We start from the raw sequence: 23502 nt of genomic DNA on the forward strand, positions 1-23502 counted from the left end.
GGCTTATTAGGACGGAATTTTTTCTTTCAGAAAGTCGAAATGAATATGAGAATACATCTGTAAATTCACAACATCGCCCCTTTGAAGTCCTTCTGCAGGTCCCCCTTTGCTCCCACCAGGAGCAATTTATATCACTTAGCCAGCCACCATGCAGAGGAGGTAAAGTCAAAGAGTTGCTCTGCATTTGTTTGCAGGTAGACAGAAGCAACAGAAGCACAGCCCTTGTGATCCCTCTGCTCCTGGAACCGCAATCTGTGAGAGTCCTATATTGCTGTGCTGAGAAGTGGGGCTGCTTCCCCTGGTACAGTTGTATAAAAGCAGATCACAATGAAATGCAAAGGTAATTTGATGTTACTCAATGGGGCCAATGTCTCATTTTCAATTAATATTCAGGGGATTAGTATTCAGCATAAAACAAGTGCTAATACATATGCACAGGCAAAAGATTTAAAAAACCTGTCAGCTGTCAAGTATCACTGGTTTGAATTTTTAAACTGAAGCTCTCTGATTAAGCCTCTAATCCAGATTGCCAATTCTCCAACTGCCCTAGCTCTCTTTTCAAAACTCCCCCTGATGTCAATGGAAGTTCTGCGTACAGAACAGTATGGAGATTGGCAAGGGTATCAAAGATCTGGCCTGCAGAGCCACATCATCCAGCTTCCAGTGGTAGCCCTGCAAAGGGCCAGTCTGGAACCTATCCTGCAGCCCAAATCCAACATTTGCAGCTACTGCTCTGGCTGTCCCAGGAATGTCCTACATGTGGTGCCCATACCAGCTGGTCTGGGACCTACAATACAAGTGGTGTCTGCCCTGGACAGGCTGGAGTGGGCACCATGTGTCCCTATCTGGCAAAAGCAGGTGCCACCTGTGAGGCAGCCCTGGACTGGCTGGAGTGAGTACTGTGGGTGCTGGATCTGGCAAGCCAAAGGTTGTAGAAGAGGTAGCCATGGGCTCAATCCAGCCCACTGGCTGGCCCCATGCCATTTATCTGACCTGTGGACTGGCACTATGCCACTCATCTAGTATGTGGGGCCAGATGAGTTTGACAACTTGAATTGGGGATACACAGCGGTGACCCACTATCAGTTTTCAAATGGGATCGTTTTCTTTGTATTGCACCGAGACACATCAGGATAATTTACTTTGAAGGAACAGAAATGTATGTTGTTATTTAGGACCTTGTGTCTCTACCTTCTGCTTACAGGGACTAAGTATATAAGGCCCCAATTCAGCAAGATACTTAAGCACCTTAAGTATATTCCTAACTTTAGGCAGGTAAGGTTCTTTGGGTAGATGTGATATCTTTTATTAGACCAACTGAGTAGTTGGTAAAACGTTATTAGCAAGTTTTCAGGCGCAGTCACCTTTCTTCAGGCACAGGGAGTCTCTGCAGGCCTGGGGCCCCCAGGACAGAGAGAAGCTAAAAGTGTGGCATGATGTCAGTAAAAATGTAAATACAGGAGACCCTCATGATTCACGGGGGATCCATTCTGGAGATCCCCACGAATGGCAAAATCCATGAATACTGACAGGGCTCCCCGTCAGACCCCACAGCTCCCCCCCTGTGAAAAGTTGGAAGTGCGGGGCTCCCCCGCAGCACCTGGGGACCAACCACAGCTGCCTCTGGGGGAGAAGATGCCGCCACCGCTGCCACCTCCCTCCCCATCCCCAGCGCTCTCTCTCCACCTGCCCGACTCTGCTCTCTGCTCTGCTCTCCCCGGCTCTGCCCTCCCCCACCATGCACGGCGCTCCGTGCCTGCTTATGTAGAGGCAGGAGCTCAGTGCAGTACCAGAGGGAGCCACGGTGGTGCTCGCCCTGACACACCTCAATGGGGTGGTGCACCGCAAATATTCGAATCCGCGAATAGCGGATTTGCAAATAGCGGATTCGCGAATTGCGAGGGTTGCCTGTAGGTAGAAATTAAAAAGACAAAAGGTATAGCAGGTAAGGGAGGGGAACCATGCCAGACCATGCCAGGACAAGAAATTCAAAACCTGCCAACACATCTGCACCACCCCCTTCACCCCCCCCGCCACCAGAACCCTACAATAGAACCATCACCATTCCTGGATCTTACACCTGCATCTCCAGAAATGTTATATGTCTCACCCAGTGCAGCAATTGCCCTGATGGAAAATATGCAGGAGAAACTAGGGGTGTGCAAAGCAGGCCCTATTTGATTTGGATTCAGATTCAGCCTGAATCAGGGACAGTGATTCGATTAATTGATTCAGATCACTGTCCCTGATTCAATTCAACTAAATATGAAGATTCAATGCTGATTCGAAGAAGCAGCAATTTGGACATAGACACAGCTTTAAAAGTTTTTTCTACATACCTTGAGGTAGCAGGTGTGCAATTGCTGTGGTGCTGGGGTGCTTGGAGATCCTCCAAGAGTGTGGGGGGGCGGGCCTCCACGTGCTCAGCAGAGAACCCAGAAGTGGACTATAAATATTTCCAGTCCACTTCCAGGTCTGCCGGGGAACATATTGCCCCCCCCCCCATGCCCTTCCAGCTTGACAATTGGCTGCAGGGGGACCCTGGGTGCCCTCCCTAGGCCCAGGAGGCACCAGTCACTGAGCCGGGGGATTGCGGGGGAGGGGGGGGGTCCCTGTGAAAACCCCAGCAGACCCAGAAGTGGACTGGAAGTTCTTCTGGTCCACTTCCGGGTCTGCTGCCGAGTGCACTGGGAAGCCCCCCCGTGCTTCTGTTCGACACTCCATGCACCCCAACATTGCGGCACTGATGAGCCCCTGCTACCTAGCGGTATGTAGAAAAAACATTTAAAGCTGTCTCTATGTCTGAATCTTCAGAGGGTTCCTATTGAATTTGGAGAGATAAAAGGGTCTCCTGATTCAATTCAGATTCAGAGATTTGGCCACCAAATCAGGCCAAATCTCCGCTGAATCAAATCAGGGACTGAAACTTTGCACAGCCCTAGGAGAAACCAAACAACAACTGCACACCAGACTGAATGCACACCAAAAATCTATCAAAGACAAGAATACCCAACTACCTGTGGGGACACACTTCTCACAGGTCAATCACTCTCTCCCTAATCTCCCAATTCTAAACCTCAAACAGAACGTGCAAAACACCTTTCATAGCCAAGCCTATGAACTCCACTTCGTAAATCTACTGGATACAAAAAATCATGGATTCAGTATAGACATTGGATTTATGACACATTACAACCTGCCTGACATCTAATTCACCAGGTACCTGACTGACCTGACCTCTTACATTCTTCTTTTCCCCCACCTTTTCTCCCCTCCCCTCCCCTCCCCTATTTTTCTGCCCTTTGTCTCCCTGGTTTCCAACTATTTCCCTTTTTACTGTTAGCCTCTTTTTACCTTGTAATATCACCACCTTAATGTTTCCCTTGCCCTTGTTCTCCCTTGCTTTCTTTCCCCTCCCTTTCCTGCTTTACCTTTTGTTTTTCTAATTTCCACCTATTTTTATTTTCACTGACATCCTGTCACACTTTTAGCTTCTCTCACTCCTGTTTTCCTGATGTCCTACTACTTCATTTTTCACAGACAGCCTCTTTTCTATCTTGTATTTTATCACTGCAGTGTCTCACTTTGAGTTTTTATCCCCTTGCTATCTTCCCCCTCCTTTACCTTCTTTAACTTTTGTCTTTCTAATTTCTACCTATTTACATTTTCATTGACATCCTGCCAGGCTTTTAGCTTCTCTCTTTCCTTGGAGTCTCAGACCCGCAGACACTCCTCCCTATGCTTAAAGAAGGGTGACTGTATCTGAAAGCTTGCTAAGAACTTTTTTCCAACTATTCAGTTGGTCTAATAAAAGGTATCGCATCTACTCAAAGAACTTTTCCTGCCATGTCCTTAGACCAACACAGCTACAACCAAAAACCCTTCCTAACTTTAAGCATTTGTGTTAAAGTGGCTAGGACTACTCAAGTGATGACAAATAGACACAGAGCAAAGTCCTTACCAGGGCCTGAAAAAATTGCTACCCGATAGTGTGGTGAGCAGTCTTTATTTAGAGTTTCTTAAGGAAAAGGAGTATGGGGGAGATGTTGAATTCAACTGACTTAAACTGAGTTATTTCTGATGAGTGCAGATGTAAGAGAGCTCAGAATCAGGTTCATAACACTGGTCACAGAAGAGACTTTGTAATAACTTTTAAAATATATGTTTACAAATGACAGGGTCTAAGAAACCTAAATCGCAAAATATAATAGCAAGAGAAAATTTACTAATCAGCAACATTTTTGGTAAATGATAAACAAATTAAATGTAATAAATGCGTCTGGATCATTTCTACAAGAATTGGACATGTCCAAAGGATATCGACTGGCTATCTCTTCTCACATTCTTGCCTTTTAGGTTTGCAAGTTTCAGTCTAAGCTATTTTGTTTTTAATTATTTTCATCAAATTGTTATTTCCAAATTTGATGCAGAAACCCTCACTTTGGTTAGAATGTGAATCTGAAAGTATACAAACTATTAACAACCAGAATATTAAGCAATCTGTACATCTGCATGGGTCTGGTTCAGCAAGAATTGTAGAGCTAGTATGTAAAGGTGGATAGCAGCAATATTTATCTTACGCAACAGTAAGGTCTGATCACTTGCACTGGAGCTGAAAGCAAATATTGCCATTTTATATCAATAAGCACTGACCAACTAGCTGGAGCAAGACCAATCACCCATGCTTTGCTAGGGTTTATTATTCCTGCTCTTTATAGTTCCAGTGGCAAAATATGCCTACTCCAGTATTTTCCACCTTTTTTATAAAGATTTATATATATATCAAAGCACACAAATAAAACAGACTATCATCACTGTGTTAAGATTTGATTTCCCTTGTGAGGTTGTCATGTATTTATTACATCTTCTGTGGGCCTGGAAAATGAACTTCTGGGCCTGGAAAATGAACCTCTTTCCATCTACATTCTTCTAAACAGTGAACTGCTGTTTCCTGAACTCTTCATTTAATGCTATAATTTTCTTTTCTCGGATGTTTTGCCTATGCAGTATTCAGGCACATGGCTTTTTGCTCTGAGTGATTTAGAATATTTACTATAGTCACCAATTGGGTGACAGCTTTCCTGCTAATACTCTGAATAAATAAATATGATGAAAGATCACCAGATTGGACAAGACACCTCTTTTAATACAGATGTTTTTACTTCATTGTCTCCCAGACTGAGTCTCTTAAAATGCAGGGGCAGTAGGGAGATATGTTCTGCCACAATTTTCTCAGGACACACAATTCTTTTATCTTTAGTTGGTGTTTGTGTCTCCTCTTGCTTAGAAGGACCTGCATAATCAGCTGCAGAAGCAATCTGACAAGGGGATCAGGAAGATAAAGGAGAGCACTATCAATGTTAAGTAAAAATTTGGCCAGTGGATTTAAAGACATGAGTGCTTGTATAAAACAGTGTTGTCTGTGCTACTGAGGAAAAGGCCACCTGTACCAGATTATTTAAAAAATAGTCTAATCTAGAGAAATGTGAAAACAGATGAAGCAGTTGTCCTGTATATTTCTGAATGATGGTGTATAATTCAAAGATCTGTATTCTGTCTCCTTGAATATGCTCCTTGACTATGCCCTACAGCTATGATTTGATGCACCTTTTATGCAAAAATTTAGTGCTGTATCTTGTACAGTATCCATTACCATGAACTTTCAGGAAATTAATGTGTGTTGTTTTATTGGGATGAGAAAGGGAGCATTTGACAGATCTATACATCCTAACTATTCACCTTTAGCAAACTTCAATAAATCCTTTGTAGCATGATCTGTGAAATGGATTAGATGTGACTGATGTATTAAATTTCCTTAGATCTAGAATCAGCCTGACTCCTCCTGACCCTGAGGGATTATGAAATACCTGGAGTACAAGCCATCTTGAATGTCTTCATGTGATATAGGCTAAATGGTGCCTTGGAACATCTGTTCCTGGAGCTCCTCCAACGGAGATTTCTTTCTATAATAGAAAAGCTTTGTGAAACAGTCTTTGGGAACCAGCTATCTGAAATGATCTCTTCTCATGAAGAGAATTACCTTAGTTTGTCTTGTAAATCAAGTGTGCTCTTAGTATTTGAATTCAAAGATGTTCAGCCATAACCACCATAGAGAAAGGGCATTCCTAAAAGTGGTCTTTCTCTTACTATCTCACTTTTTGAACTCTCATATGGATTGGAATTGGTAGATTAGGTTATCTCAGCAAAGGTTGCCTGTCTACTTTCTCTTTTAGGAATGTAAAGGAAATTGGAAAGATTTATTTTTCCTTTAATGGTGGTGCTGTACATTTGGTCTTTACAGAACTGGGGCAATTTTGATTAGGTACATTAATGAAAGAGACTAAGTACATTACTAGAGAATTAAAAAGGATGTTTTGGCCATTGAAAGGAAATTTTAAGCATTATATTTTGATACAATTGACTATAAACAGGGATATGAACATAGGATTTGGGACCAAGCTCCAAAAAGTCCTTGACTCTCTTTAATTGGTATTTTGAGATTTGTAAGAGTGTTGCTTTAGGATGCTTCTGTATCTTCCAAGTCCTTCATTTTATTAAAGATTGAACAGTAAAGATAGGATTTTCAAAAAGGCCTAAGTAGTTTTGGAGCAAAAGTCCCAATATTTCCTGTAAAAATTATGATCCTAGCTCACCTAGTCTCCTTGAAAATCCTGCCCAACATCTAGTTTTCTATTATCTTAGGGAAAATGCAAAATTCCACTAAAAGAGTTACTAGAGTGTATATGGTTTTACCTGTTTGTAACAGGAAACTGAATTGGACCTAAGTAATAGTATATAAGAAGTAAAAAACTAGCAAAATTATCTAGGTTTTAATTGTTCTTTCCATCAAGACAAGGTTTGTTTATGAGAATAAATTGCCTCTGCAGTTCACATTCCGATTTCTGTCCCTTGTCCTGTAGCTTTATGTGCTCATAAAACTACAGCACAAGGAACAGAAACTGTTATGTGAAATGCAGAGGCATCTTATTCTCCACAAGAAGTTCTATATTTAGGCTCCAGTTTAGGTGCTAATGTGTATGGCTAAAGTTAGTGGTATTTCAGGTCACTTACACAGATTTTAGATCCTACACCCTCCTGCACAACTCATCTTGTCTGGCCATGTTTGCTCTTTTGAGAACCTGTTTTGTTTGGGAAGGTTCATAACACTATGTGCCCAAGGTGTTAGTGGCATAAAATCCATGATTAGAAACTGACACTAAAGGAGAAGGACAGTCCTCCCACCTTTAAACCAAATAGTCTAGTGATTAGAGCATTTATCAGGGAAGTGGAGATTTGGAACCTACACATCCCAATTCCAAGAAAAAATGCCCTAACCACCAAGGCAATGGCAAGGCAAGATCAAGATCACCCTTAACCTCTCTTGTTGTAGATGGTCCACTGGGTAGCAAAACTGGTACGATTGTTGGGTCTATAAAACCAACCCATTGTGATTGAGGCTCGGTGAGATGAGTACTACCCCAGACAAGAAGGGGCCCTTGGTTCTGTTACCTGTCCCCAGTAGGGCAGATGCAATTCCACTACTATTAATTTTACCTAATGACTATTAAGTGCAAAATGCCAAAATATCATTAGAGGTAGGAGTGGGGGCCAGAACCCAATGCACCCTCCTTTGGAGGTCTCTCCTACAAACAAATTCCATTAACATCTTAAAACTAGGTCTGCCCACTCTGACAGAAACAAAAAGAACTCATTATTTAAGAATCATAGAACCATTGAAAAATAGGGTTGGAAAGGACCACCAGAGATAGTGTAATGCAAACTCCTACTGAAGGCAGAAACAGCCTGTCTAAGTCATCTCATATAAATCTTTGTCTAACCTGCCTTCTAAATCTTCTAGTAAGAGACAATCAACATAATTAACAACTAATTCTTCCTTATGAATCAACTGTGCTGTGAGTGGAATCACAGAGTAGCAAATACAAAGATGCTTAAATTAGTAAAACAATTTGCCCTGTATAATTTTACTATCAAGTATCCTATTTTATGGTATGTTAAAAAGAATTCCACTATTTTACAGAATCAGTCTTTCTTTTTTCTTTTATCAAGGAAACTACACATTATCTTTGAGGTGACATGGAATCCTTTGGGTAACTGAACTTTTTATTAGGTTAAGTGCAGGTATTATGATGATTACCTAACAGAGATACTTCTATAAAATCCTTAACTTGTGATCCTTAACTACAGCCTACTATACATAGAAATCATTGATTTGGATCATTAACTAGATATGTAGTAGTTCTGGATATGAGTAAAGTATTATATTTCATAATATCTATATAAGTAAATGTACTACACAATTTGCCAAATTGACAGAAGCTAGTTTCTTTAGTTCTGTACTTTGGGGGAGGAGAAGGGTGGGGCAAGGGCTAGGGGAAAGATAGTTATATTATTTTTGATAGTGTAGTATCACTGTTTTCCATCTGGACCCCAAATCAATTCATTGGTGTTATGTTCCACATGCTGAGAAGTTCAGTCATTAACCCTAAAGAAAGAATGTCTATATTTCCTATGCTCGTTGAACAAGAAAGCAATAGCCTAAGTAATGATGGACTCTCCTTACAGGCTCTGAAACAAGAGCGTCATAAGGAAACAATTCCCTAAGTGTTAAATTCCTCCAGAACTTTCAAGCTTGGCTGTCTGGTTTTGATAGATTTTGTTGGCAAATTTAAAGTGAAAAAGGAAAAACTATGGGTTCATACAGTTGAGAAAATCTGTTGCCATCTGTTGGCCACATGGTTGCCTGAATGAAAAGAGCATTTCCTCAATCTTTTTCTAGACCTGATCTAGCTGAATGCTGAAACAAAAGTCAGACAACTTTTATACCTGGCTCCTAAGAGGAAACCAATTGAGAAGTGCTGAACGTTTTTCTTATATTTCTATTGGTTAGAAAGATGAATCTAACCAACCAAAAACTTTTTCCCTGGAAATGGGAAAAATGCTTTTTAGAAAGCTCATTAATCTTTTATGGTTCTTTCATTTTCACCCCAGTACATTATAATGTCACTAAGGTGGAGGTTTCCAGATTTGAGGATATTGATTATATATTTTGAAAAGCGCTAGTCACAGAGTCTAAAATCTCAATAAAGAGAAATGACAATGGGTAATCACAGTGCTACTACATTACTTGGGCTAGTTATAAGTATCTGTATATTTGAAAGGCATAACAGGCATAGTATTATGTCGAAAAAATATAAATTTTTAAAGGACTTCATCTGTGTAAACCTGTTGCTCTCAATAGTTTTAATAAATCAACTAAAGTACACAACATCCAAGTCTCAAAGAACCAAAATAGGTGAAAATTCTTTCTGAATTTTTTGGGGAAAAGGAGTAGGACTGAATGTTTACAGGGAAGAGGCCCATTTCAGTTCACTAAAAGCATCTTCAAGCATGTGGTGGTATTTTTGTGAGAAATCAGTGCTATTATGTGAGCCGATCCAGTAAATGTATATGCAAATGATCAGTACAAACATCCATCTGTAGCTGATCCTTTGCTTGTACTTTTACTTGATTTGTGCATGCTTTCCAGTTAATCATTTCTGCAGACATTTTTGGCATGCACACACCTTCACCCTCCATTTTGAATAATCTGAGAGTTAGTAGCTTCAAAATATTTGTAAGATGGTCTTATTAAAATAAACGTTAAAGGAACACAGTGGGGTACATTTTCAGTGTGGAGCAGGGAGATTTAGCTGCATGACTTCCATTAGCTTTAATGAGAGCTGCACAGTTAAATCCCTGCACACCACATTGGAAGATTAACCCAGAATACAGACAGTGTTTACTTTTTACTACTACTGTGATTATTACCACGTTCTTCCTCCTCCTCTTCTTCCTCCTCTTCTTCCTCCTCTTCTTCATCCTCCACATCTTCTCCTTCCTCTTCATCCTCCTCTTCCTCTTCAATCTCCTCGTCCTCTTCTCGATCTATCTCTTCATCATCCTCATCATCATCAACTTGTTCTTCATTGACATCAGAATATTCTTCTTCTTCTTCCTCTTCCTCCTCCTCCTCCTTTTCATCCATTTCCTCTGTTCCATCAGTTTCATAACACTCATCTACCGAAGAGTTGTCTGTTTTAACCACAAATGGTTTTCTTTTGGGAGCAGGTTCTTGGGGTTGCTTATCTTGTGTTTTTCTTTTTTTTGCCAAAGGGCAGCCATACACACTGTTCAGGAAATAAAAGATTTGTGTTATTACACTGTCTGGCAGATCTCCTCTACAGGTCAGATTGATAAAAGCTTTGGGTAAATTTATTCACTTATAATTCTGTACTATGATTAATTACTATCCCTAAAATGTACATTTTCCAAATATAACACTACTTAGGCAACAATGAGTAAAGCAGAGAGCACTGGATTTAAAACCACCGGATTGCTGAACAGTCATTAATTTCCAGAAAATGCCACACCCAGATATCACAATTTCAATTATACAGTTAATAGGGATGTTAACAGAGAGTCTACTCATTGTTTTCTCTCTTTTGTGTGTTGAACAGGTGCTTTTTTTTTAATTCCTAAAAGTTTTTTTTCTAACAACTAATGACGAGTAGAATTAACAGTGGGAAAGTAGTGCTACATAGGTTTATACTATACTACTAAATATTTGATTATGTACAATGGGAATCCATTTGTACTCTATTTTTAAGATGATGATGATGATGATAATTTTCCTAAAATATCTACTTTAATCTCTCCATTACATGCCAGAAAGTTGCGTAGAGCATAACAAACCAAAAAGGGCAGAACCAGCTTCAGGAATTCTCAAACAAAAACAGCAACAAAAATAATAATCTGCAATATTTTTTTGAAAAGGCTCTTTCAGAAAGTCCAGCTTCTCTAAAGTTGGGTGCCATTTGTTCTCTAATTATTTTAACATCAGAGATAATATTTATGACAGATGGAAATCTTTCTTCTCTTCCATAGGGTTGTGCTCCTCTCTCCATGCTTCTACCATTTCCCCATTAGTGCCTGTCAAATATAATCATCCTTTCATAGCCGTTATTTCTGCTTCTGAGGGTGCAAACAGACATTGCTTTTGTGCCACAATAAACATTTTTGTGGTGGCAAGTTTCTGAGCAAACAGATATCCCAGCTCCTTATTGTGTTCCAGGTGTCTAAAAATGTTGCCAGAACTCAAAGCAGTCACAGTTTGTGATGCCATAAATGGGGGGACATCTTTTGCTTATTGTGCACCACAGAAATTCCCCTGCAGGAGATTCCCATGACACACATTTCAGACTGCCACACCCTGACTTGATGCATACTTCTGCATAGGGGTTCTTCTGCTTGCTGATTCCTGCCACAGCTGATTCCACTCCAAGACAATGTCCGTTTATAGAGAGAGCTCTTACCCTCTATATAAGGACGCTTCTTTCTTCTCTGATTTTAAATAGAAATCAAGCCATATCATTTTGGAGCCAGATCAAGTTTGGTCATGTAAGTGCCTATTCATACCTAGAGCTTAGGTGCCTGTACCAAGAAGATGATTCAATTTAATTGAGTTAAAAGCCTAGGGTTCCTATATGGTTAATAGGGAGACTTAGAATATCTGAGTTTTCCACAGAATCTAGAGGCATGTAAAAATAATCAAAAAGAAATGGTAAGCATAGGGATGTGTTTGAACTCATCTTGATCTCTGGAGCTAAGGTGCATGACTTACTTTAGGTGACACATGTCTCCATTTACTTGTGATCAAGAACATCTAGTTCAATTTTATGGTAGCATATTCCTCTTTTTTTGGAATAGCTTAGTGGTTACCACACTCACTCAGGCCCTCCTTATCCCGACAAGATCCAAACCCATTTGCCAGAAGAACAACCTAAAGAACATGCCCCTTCACCCATGCCCTTCTCCAGTTTAAGCCTGGGCCACTGGATAACCAATAACACAAGAGCCAAAGTGCCAGGAGAAGCCAAGTAAGGAAAGCGTGATCTATAGTTAGGGCATGTCCCAGGGAAAGGAAGAACCTTGGCTCCAGAAACTGTTGAGATTTTTTTTTAATGATTAGCTGGCAAATATAAAATGAATGAGTAGTTCTGGGAAGCAAGCACCAGAACCCAAGTACAGTATACTCCTCTCCACATGGTTGTTAGGACACTGTTCTGTGAAGTAGGAGATGTAGGCTGAAATTCCTGTAGGCAGAGGAATATTTAAATAACAGGTCCTGGTAAGTGCTCTAATTATTAGGCTATTGGGCAAAAATGTAGGAACCTCCACTGTCATTTTTGAGCTGAGCACAAGACTGTTTGTACAATTAGTCTAGTTGTACAGATCCTAATTGATCAGTTCCCTTGAGGGGAGAACCAGTGTGGATTGTACTGGTGAGAGCTAGTTGCATGACCGGTCAAACTGCATCAGTGTCTACTAAGTAAGAAAACCCTAATCCAAAATGGAGTTACCATCTGAACTGAGGCACCTATTAAGTTTAGGGACTTGTGGAGCATGGACAAATTGAATCTGTCTTTGGAATGTAGATTCCTACATTTCACCTAAATCTTCTTCAAAGACGTCTTCCTTAGAGCTCAGGAACAAACCATTCTAATGCATAGGAAGACTATCAAGTATGGCAGAAGACCAGTTTGGCTTAGCTGGGAACTCTTCAGTAAACTAAGTCACAAAAAGGAAGCTTATAAGAAGTGGAAACTTGGACAAATAACTAGGAAAGAGTATAAAAGCATTGCTCAGGCATGCAGGGATGAAGTCAGGAAGGCCAAAGCACAATTGGAGTTGCAGCTAGCAAGGGGTATGAAGGGAAACAAGAAGGGTTTCTACAAGTATGTCAGCAACAAAAGGAAGATCAGGGAAAGTGTGAGTCTCTTACTGAATGGGGGAGGCAACCTTGTGACAGAGGATGCAGAAACAGCTGAAGTACTCAATGCCTTCTTCGCCGCAGTCTTCACAGGGAAGGTCAGCTCCCAGACTACTGCACCAGGCAGCACAGTTTGGGGAGGAGGTGAGCAGCCAACAGTGGCAAAAGAACAGGTTAGGGACTATTTAGAAAAGCTAGATATATACAGGTCCATGGGGCCAGATGGGATGCACCTGAGGATGCTGAGGGAGTTGGCTAATGAGATTGCAGAGCCACTAACCATCTTCTTTGAAAACTCATGGTGATCAGGAGAGGTCCCAGATGATTGGAGAAGGGCAAACATAGTGCCCATATTTAAGACAGGGAAAAAGGAGGATCCAGGGAACTACAGACCAGTCAGCCTCACCTCAGTCTTTGGAAAAATCATGGAGCAGATTCTGAAGGAATCGATTTCTAAGCACTTGGAGGAGAAGAAGGTAATCAGGAACAGTCAGCACAGATTCACCAAGGGCAAGTCATGCCTGACCAATCTGATTTCCTTGTATAATGAGATGACTGGCTCTGTGGACATGGGGAGACCAGTGGATGTGGTGTACCTTGATTTTAGCAAGGTGTTTGATATGGTCTCCCACAACATTCTCTGAGGCAAGCTCAGGCAATGGATGAATGGACTGTAAGGTGGAAAGAAAACTGGCAGAAGCATCAGGCTCAAATGGCAGTAATCAATGGCTGGATGTCTAGTTGGCAGCCAGTATCAAATGGAGTGCCCCGGAGCTGATCCTGGTGCTGGTTTTGCACAATGTCTTCATCAATGACCTGGAAGATGGCATAGAGTGAACCCTCAGCAAGTTTTCAGACGATGCCAAGTCAGGGGGAGTAGTAGATATGCTGGAGGGTAGGGCTAGGATTCAGAGTGACTTAGACAAATCAGAGAGTTGGGCCAAAAGAAATCTCATGAGGTTCAACAAGGACAAGTGCAAAGCATGCACTTAGGACAGAACAATCCTATGCACTAGTACAGGCTGGGGGCTGTCTGGTTGGGCAGCAGCTCTGCAGAGAAGGAACTGGGGGTTACAGTGGACAATAAGCTGAATATGAGCCAGCAGTGTGCCCTTGTTGCCAAGAAGGCTAACAGCATACTGAGCTGCATTGGCAGGTGTGTAGTCGGCAGGTCAAAGGAAGTGATCATTCCCCTCTATTCAGCACTGGTAAAGCCACATCTGGAGTACTGTGTTCAGTTTTGGGCCTCCCACTACAGAAAGGATGTGGACAAATTGGAGAGAGTCCAGCAGAGAGCAACAAAAATAGTGAGAGGGCTGGGGCACATGTCTTATGAGGAAAGGCTGAGGGAACTGGTCTTATTTAGTTTAGGGAAGAGAAGACCGAGAGGGGATTAAATAGCAGCCTTCAACTACCTTAAGGGGGTTTGAAAGAAGATGGAGCTAAACTGTTCTCAGTGGTGGCAGATGATAGAACAAGGAGCAATGGTCTCAAGTTGCAGCAAGGAAAGTTTAGGTTAGATATTAGGAAGAATTTGATTACCCAGAGAAGTGGTGGAATCTCCATCTTTGGAGGTTTTTAAGACCCAGCTAGACAAAGCCTTGGCTGGGATGATCTAGTTGGGGATGGTCCTGCCTTGAGCAGGGGGTTGGACTAGATAACCTAATTTTCTGTGATCCTATGATACTTGAGGCATGTACATGACCAAACTGTATCCAGCCTTTGTGTCTGTTTTCTGTAGTTAAGCTGTTGCAAAAATGCCACTATGGGAATTCAATTTCCCAAACTTTCTTCATAATTACAACCTGCTAAAACATACTACCATTGTCTTACCTGTCTAGTGTCTTATTGAGTTCTGTCAAGATATCATTTCAATACAGGTGCTCAGTGATACAGGTGTGATCTGTATTGTGGTATTATGCTCTCCTCTGAGTCTAGATACATCGTGTTAACACTTGTGTTACTTACGTTAGCTCTGCATGCAGCCTATCAGCTTTCTTGAGCTAGGTGCCACAACAGGAGCTATCATAGTGCCAAACCACTTGTATTAAGCAAGTAGCTACTCCAGGATAGAAGTGGATACTAAAATGATGTAAATTACTCTGGCATACTGTTTATGCTACACCTGAATCTAGGGTCCTACCCAAGTCACAGCAGAACTGGGAAAAGTGCAAAAGGCAAAAATGCCACTATGTTTAAAACCATGGCTTTCACTTCCTTGCCAACCAAGCTGCAAGTGGGACCCCTCCACCAAAGAAGCTGCAGTGCACCCCACTTCCACCATGAATTCAGTAGGGCCCTAGTTATACAGCATGGGCCAGCTTCTATCCCACCTATTAGATTCATAGATTCATAGATGTTAGGGTCAGAAGGGGCCTCAATAGATCATCGAGTCCGACCCCCTGCATAGGCAGGAAAGAGCACTGGGAGACGACCCCCGCTAGATGCCTATCTAACCTCCTCTTGAAGACCCCCAGGGTAGGGGAGAGCACCACCTCCCTTGGGAGCCCGTTCCAGACCTTGGACACTCTAACTGTGAAGAAGTTCTTCCTAATGTCCAGTCTAAATCTGCTCTCTGCTAGCTTGTGGCCATTATTTCTTGTAACCCCTGGGGGCGCCTTGGTGAATAAATCCTCACCAATTCCCTTCTGTGCCCCCGTGATGAACTTATAGGCAGCCACAAGGTCACCTCTCAACCTTCTCTTGCAGAGGCTGAAGAGGTCCAGGTGCCCCAGTCTCTCCTCATAGGGCTTGGTCTGCAAGCCCTTAACCATACGAGTGGCCATTCTCTGGACTCTCTCCAGGTTATCCGCATCCCTCTTGAAGTGCGGCGCCCAGAATTGCACGCAGTACTCTAATTGTGGTCTGACCAGAGCCCAATAGAGGGGAAGTATCACCTCCTTGGATCTATTCGTCATGCATCTGCTGATGCATGATAAAGTGCCATTGGCTTTTCTGATGGCTTCGTCACACTGCCGACTCATGTTCATCTTGGAGTCCACTAGGACTCCAAGGTCCCTTTCCGCTTCCGTGCCACCCAGGATGCATAAGTAGATTTAGGTGCCTAAGCGTATTACTATTCCAACCTGCTCAAGACCCTGTACTGTTAAAATGGTCCTTCTTTCTGCTTTGTGGTCAGTGATTCTTATGGATAAGATATCACTGTCACAAAAGGAGATGAATTCATGGACCTTCAGGAATAGAACAGCATGGAGTAAAATTTCACTTAGGTACCCAAATCTACTTATACACCTAACAGATGGAACAGAACCTAGTCACACCCGTGTGCTCCATTATTACATTGGTTTATTATTACGCGTGTGTCCAGGTCCTCTAATTTAATTTTTATTTCTTTCTTTGTAGATCCCAGTTTGTTATTTGCTTACTAACAAAGGTCACTGAGCTCTTTATTTGTATTTTATATAGTTTTTTTCTTTCTTATTTAGATAATCAGTGCTATAACTTCTTCAATACCAGTATCTTCAATACTGTATTCTCTCAAGCTCATGATCCTTAGTTTCAAACCTGTCAGTGGGCCAGGCCCTAGTTATTTATAGGACTGTTTTTTTCTTTCTTTTCACAACTTTTTGAGAATACTACAGTCAACAAGAGTGAAACAGGTGAAACACTCAGAGCTGAAGGGCAGAAAAGGTCTTCAGCTATGAAAATCTCAGTCACTGGAGATAAAATGAATTTGAGGTCTGTCATATTTAGATTGCATTGCAAAGCTTACCTCTTCCCTAAATAAAAGGGCTGCTAAATACCTGCCAAGCCATCTAATCCAGTCAGGACCCAAAAACAATCCTCCTGGAAGTCAGACAGGGCAGATAATATGGTCTTATAGAACAACAAGCTGACTTCCTGCCTATGGCAGGGGGGTTGGACTCTATCTCATAAGGTCCCTTCCAGCCCCTAATGTCTATGAAATCTATGAAACAACACTACTTTTTATTTTTTATTTGGCAATTTAAAATACCAGTGTCATTGGTATATTACCAATTACTGGTAATCAATTATTGGACAAAGGCAGAGAAAATGGTCAATCATGATTGTTTTCCATATTTTCAACATTATCCTCATTGCTTTATATTTTTATATATTTTATACATTTGTATATACTTTACTTAACTCATACAAAAACACCCCCATTGGAGGAACAATTGAAATCAATGTTAGTTAGGTACGTATCCTATTTAGATGTTTTTATAAGACCCATTACAGGACTATTTGCATCTTTCAATATATAGATACCTTTTTAAATCTAGCCCAGTTTTTACTCTCTGGCTTTTTGCAGTGGGCTTGCTTTTACAAAAGTGCTGAGCAGTGCAGCCTCAGTTCAGAAAAAAACATTTATTTATTTATTTATGCAATGTATATGATGCCCTACACAACAAAGGCTCAGGGTGGTTTACAGTAAAAGAAGCAGAACAAATTAAAAGGGCAACTTGCATAAATAAAACAACACAGAAATACAAGAAGTGTCATACTGGGTCAGATGAGGAGTCCCTCTAGCCCACTATACTGGCTTTGACTGTGGTAGTAGCAAATACTTTAGAGGGAAAACATTGAATTGCATGTATCTAGAGAAGGGGTGGGCAATTATTTGGGCTTGAAAGCCACATTGGCTATTTTAGTGAGCTGTCATGGACTGGGTGAGCACCCTCCCACCACGTGCAATAGCTCACCAAAATTTCCTATTTGGGATGGGGCCCAGGCAGCCATGTTCAGGGGCAGGATGGAAGGGTGAGGCTGGGATCAGAAGGTGGGGCTGCAGGGCAGTGACAGCGTGGGGCCAGAGCCAAGTCAGAACCACAGTCCACTGCCTGAAAGCCCCTGCAAAGGATGGTGGCTCCTGCAATACGGGTATGCAGGGAGTAGATCGCAGTTCTGCCTTGCCCTGGCCCCATGCTGTCACCACCCCATGATCCCAGCCCTGGCCCCAGATGCAGCTCCCTGCCCAAACAACTCCCTGGATCTTGGGGTGGGGACAGTACGGTGTGATGGCAGAACTGCAAGCCACTGCCAGGCCTTGCTGGGGGGCTGCAGCCCCATAAAGGGGAGGATGTTCGGGAGGAAACTAGCTTCCCTCCCCTTCCCCCAATCTCGAGTGTAGAGCCTGTATGTGGGGGAGGTAGAGGAGTGGATCGAGCAGTGACTCCACACCCTGCCATGTACTTGCGGTGGCCGGAACCAGGCCAGGGGAGGTGGGTGAAGCTGGGACCCCTCACTCTGTGCCAGCCCACAGCTTGCCCCAGGATGTCCATGAAGTGTTGGCAACCCTCAGTCTTGTTGGCTCGGTGTGGGGCAGAGTGGCATGGAAGCAGTGTCAGTGGTGGGATCCTGGGTGATGGTGCTGCATCCAGGGCCAGGCCTGGGGGGCCATGGAGCCATGGAGACTGGCCCCCAGCCCCAGATGCAGCTCGTGACCCAGCTGTGCACAGTCTCCATGGAGACCAGCCCCCAGCCCTAGATTCAGTGCCCTCACCAGGGTTCCCACTGCTGCTGCCCCTGCACTCCAGTCTGTGCCTCTGCCCCATGCCAAACTGGCACGGCTCGGGGCTGCTGCTGTCGTGCAGGCATCCCAGGACAAGCTATGGGCTTGTGAAGTCAAGGGACCTGCTGCAGGCCAGACAAAATCACTCCACAGGCCGGATCCGGCCCATGGTCTGTATTTTGCCTACCTTTGATTTAAAGCAACGATTGCCATCCTTGGCATCTACCATTATTGATTTAGAGATGCCAGAGGAAATGTCTCTAACTGTTGTGTTTAATAGCAATTAACAGCTTTATCATCCATGAATCTGTCTAGTCCTTTTTTGAACCTGGCTATACTCTGTTTGTACCATCTCCTGTGGCAATGAGTTTTGTAAGGTAACTATGTACATACAAAAGTACCATATTTACTTATATAGAAGGTGAGAGGTTTTTTCTCCCAAGCAACATGGGGAAAAAAAGCCCTTCATTTTACATTTGCATACAAGGACACCTCATTAAATATGCAGCCCATCTAAATAAGATATATGGTAGTGCTCATTGAGTATAGTTTCCCTCTGTGTCAACTCTTTTCAAGTCCTGGTGAGGCACTACATCTACATCAGCCTTAAATGTTTGGCAAACATCATCAAATGGAGCCCCAAACAGTTCATCTACAATCCCTCTGTCACCCCCTCTCTCAAGCAAGAGAGAGAGAGGTAGACCTTGGTGTCATCAGCATATTGATGGCACCTCACTCCAAATCTCCATGCAGTCTCACCCAGTGGCATCATATACACATTTAACAGGAGGGGTGACAAGATGGAGCCCTGTGAAACCTCACAGGAAAGGTCCCAAGGCAATGAAGAGGGCTTACCCATCACTACCCTCTGGGACCTCTCTGTTAGGAAAGAGCAGAACCAATTTAACTAAACTTAGAGGGACATGAATCAGGGCAAAAGTATATGCAAGTCTTTGCAGGATTGAGACTAGTGCACACAACACCCTGCACAGGAGGAAATGAAACCTTATGTTAACCAAGATGGTGTTTTCGTAAATTCCATTCTGATGACTATTTTACACCAGTGTAAACCGTTTATTTCCTCCTTCACTCTGAATTTGTTCTAGGATACATCTGGATGTTTGGCTTACAGGTCTCCAATCTAGTAGTACAGCTGATGAGGGGCAAGCAAGGCAGCATCCCTGGGTGCTGCTGGGAGGGAGGGAAGGGAAGGGAAGGGAAGGGAGGGATGCAAAAATAGCCATTGCTGAAGCTGGAAATGCCCTGTGAGCCACCACTTCCCAGGGCACAGGGCTGCCCTGCTACAGCTCTGCTGCAATCACCAGAGTTCATCCTATGAACCTCCTCTTTTTATTTATTTTTTTTTGGTGCACATCTTATGTCCATAGAAGTTTAGAAATATCAATCTCTTAAAGGATCCTGGGAAGCAGGCAATTTGACCAGGAATTTATATTCTATTTAGCTGCCCCATTTCTTCTCCCTTTTAAACCTATTTTGGTATCACCCTTACTTAGTTAATTAATTTATCATATTCTGCCTCCAGAACTCGCTTCTCCATTTCTGGCATTTTCCCCTCAGTCTCTCTGGTAAACTCATTGAGGCAAAGAAAGCATTTAGCTCCAGTAATCTCTGCCTCCTGTGTTCCTAAGTTCCCCTCACAGTCACATAAAGAGACTACAGACTCTCTCACTGACCTCCTGGCCCTTATAAATTTGTCAAATCTGTTATTGATTGTCCTTATATCTTCTGCAATTTTTTTTCCAATTTCAATTTTGCCTTCTGTGATCGTCTTATTAGCATACTTTATAGACTTGTATATCTCTGCTTGTAGTAATGACCACATTGATTTATTTGTCTTGTATGTTTTTCCCATTGCTTTTATTCCTCACTGTATTTTCCTGGTGAGCTACATTTGTTTCATTTTCACCGCAACACTTCAGATCTACTTGTTTTCCAGAGTGCATACTTGGATTTCCTACAACCTATACCCCCCTGATACTTGGACTTCATGACATTTACTTCTGGTTATTTCCCATTTCCTTTCTGTCTGCCATTCAATTTATTTTCTTAGAGTCTTTTATTAATATTCATTTTGGAAAAATCCTGTTGAATACATTAGGGATTCAACCAATCAGAATGTATAGAAATATAAAGAAATTATGTCTATAATCAATGTTACTTAATAGACTATCCTTTCTATGACTTTTTAAACTATTGTATGCAACTATGTCTAATCTTTCAAAATAGAGGGTATTATTCTCCATTAAATCCCATTGAACCCTTGAGAAATACACAATTTGATCCCCAAATTAACTTTCTAGAAATCTGATGTATTTTAAGATTTTTCAATATAATTAATTATGAACACGCTTTTAAGCTATCCCACAATTTATACCTTTTTAACCATGTCAACTACAGAAACATAGGACTGGAAGGGGCCTCCTAGGTCAATACTGATTGATGTTCCCTTCTCCCTCACAGGCTACATCATACATCACATGTCTAGCAGCACTTTATCTGATTTGATTCTTCTTTTATAAAAAACATCTGATCATATGAGCTTCACATTGAAGCCCAAACCCAAGCGAAACACCCACTGGCCATGTCTACATGAGTGGTGGACTGCGCAGTTGTTACTGGGCAGTCATTTAATACTTGGATAAGCAAGTACTAAATGACTGCACAATAACCAGTGTTACTGCACAGTACTGTCACCACATGTTTTTTTTCAGATGCTACTGTGCGGTAGCAACAAGCTACTTTGCAGTAGCTCATTACTACTGCACCATAGTGGTGCGTCATGCTTAGTGCCTAACAATGCTACTACACAGTAGTGTCTTGTGTAGACACGCCCACTGATTTCAAAAGTAAAGACTGTAATATCAGTCAGTAGTTCAGTAGTACTTGTTTTTCCTATTCTTCATTTCATTAGTGCTTTGTAACAATCATGCACAATGGGTGCATCTGCACATGTAATTAGGGTGAGAAAATAAACTCCGGTGCAGGTCATGCTGAAGTTGATTTCTTCTGGGTGCAGTGTTTACACCTGCACTCAGGAATGCAGCATGTTAAGCTAGGGCAGAGCAGCTGCAGGCTGGCAAGGGTTCTGGAGGGTCAGCCCTGAGGGTTCAGCCCCAGGTGGCAGTGGCGGGGGGGTGCAGGGGCTGGCAGTGTTATAGTGTAGCACCAGCCAGTAGGCAGTCCCTGCACTGTAGCACCCTTGTGCCCCAGCCACAGTCTATACATGCATTGTGGGGGTATAAATTATGCTGCCATAGGATAGTACTTGTCCTGGACAGTACTATCCTATGGCAGAGTTAATTAATTTACTATGTCCTATTATGGATGTATGTGTAGATAGTGACACTTTACTACAGTTAATTAATCAATTCCTCAGTAAAGTGCACGTGTATATGCACCCAGTAAGTTTTAACTTAAATGTCAGCAACAACAATGTCCTCTTTTTTTTGTCATTTTATTTTACTTTGAGTATAATCTTTAGTGGATACATAGTGCCCTAAAAATGAAAGTAGGGATCTATGAGATATTCAAAAGCAATGGAAAAGTTTAGATGCCAAACAACCATCATTTTAGTGGGAGCCAAATGCTTTACCTGCTTTGGTACCTTTGAAAATCCTGTGTGGCTAGCTATCTTTGTAAATCTGGTACTAAACAAATACTAAAATATAATAAACTCATCCATCAAATTATTAATCTCTGCTGTTCTGACTGCATCCAAAGCATTTTACAATACCCTATAATCTATGTTTCTGGGACAACACATCAGTTATTTTAAACAGTATGTGTATGTTATCAAATAATGCCATGAATTTTATTTTACTCTTCTTCTTTTTAAAAAATAAGGTATTAACTTGAGACTTATTGACTTAAATATATATAAACTTAAGAATATATATTTATATTTATAAATGTAAATATTATGTAGTATATAATATATACTATTTATATATTAATTAATTGTATTATTTTATTATTAATAATATAAATAAAATAATTATATATACACACACCCTACATATTAGGGCTATGTGAAATGGGCCCTATTTGATTTGGATTCGGATTCAGCCCGAATCAGGGACAGTGATTTGATTCGTTCGATTCATTGATTTGGATCACTGTCCCCGATTTGGTTCAGCTTAATCCAGATCTGAAGATTCGATCTCGGTTCGGCAAATCAGCTATTCAGACACAGGCACAGCTTTAAAAGTTTTTTCTGCATGGCTTCAGATACCACAGCTCATGATCACTGTGATATGGGGGCACATAGAACACCCCACAGGAGTGAGGGGGGCTCTCCAGCATGCTCAGCAGCAAACCCGGAAGTACTTCAGGTCCACTTCTGGGTCTCTGGGTCTTCTGGAGAGCCCCCCCTGTACCCTGTGGGACCCAGGAGGCACCAGTCACTGAGCCAGGAGAGGGGCGGGGGGGGGGTGCTCCCCGGTGGACCAGGAAGTGGACCAGAAGTGCTTCTGGTCCACTTCCAGGTCTGCTGCTGATCGCGCTGGGGAGCCCCCTGCACTTCTGTGGGACACTGCATGTGCCCCAGCATTGCAGCACTCATGAGCCCCTGCTATGAGGGATCCAATTTGATTCGGAGAGATTGAAGGGTCCTCTGATTCAATTCAGATTTGGAGATTCAGGCACCAAATCAGGCTGAAACTGCTGAATGGAATCAGGGACCGAAGCTTCACAAAGCCCTAATACACATATATATACACATATACATACTATATTAATGATTTTCACCAAAGTTAAATATATTTCAAAATATATTGAGGGATCCAATTTGATTCGGAGAGATTGAAGGGTCCTCTGATTCAATTCAGATTTGGAGATTCAGGCACCAAATCAGGCTGAAACTGCTGAATGGAATCAGGGACCGAAGCTTCACAAAGCCCTAATACACATATATATACACATATACATACTATATTAATGATTTTCACCAAAGTTAAATATATTTCAAAATATATATTTGTCTAGCCACTATTTCATACATATATTGAAATACTCCTGGATGTATTTTTATATTTCCAGCAATATTTCAAGTTGGTGAAAACCACTAATTTACCAGAACAGTTGCAAACTTAATATATTTTGAGATGTAGGCCTAAAATTTTAAGATGAAGAGCTCCCCAAAATCTTTTTCCCCCCAGAA

General features: G+C 41.9%; 1 protein-coding gene across 3 annotated transcripts in view; it reads right to left on the reverse strand.

Moving 5' to 3' along the window:
* MYT1L (myelin transcription factor 1 like) overlaps positions 1–23502 on the reverse strand; it is a 171694-nt gene that overhangs the window by 114642 nt on the left and 33550 nt on the right. For all 3 annotated transcript variants that reach the window (XM_025203388.1, XM_025203387.1, XM_025203389.1), the window contains exon 4: positions 9829–10187. In XM_025203388.1, the coding sequence (XP_025059173.1) occupies positions 9829–10187 (359 nt within the window). The remainder of the gene's footprint in view (positions 1–9828; positions 10188–23502) is intronic.

The sequence above is a fragment of the Alligator sinensis genome, unplaced genomic scaffold (assembly GCF_000455745.1).
Source record: "Alligator sinensis unplaced genomic scaffold, ASM45574v1 scaffold832_1, whole genome shotgun sequence".
NCBI lineage: Eukaryota > Metazoa > Chordata > Crocodylia > Alligatoridae > Alligator > Alligator sinensis.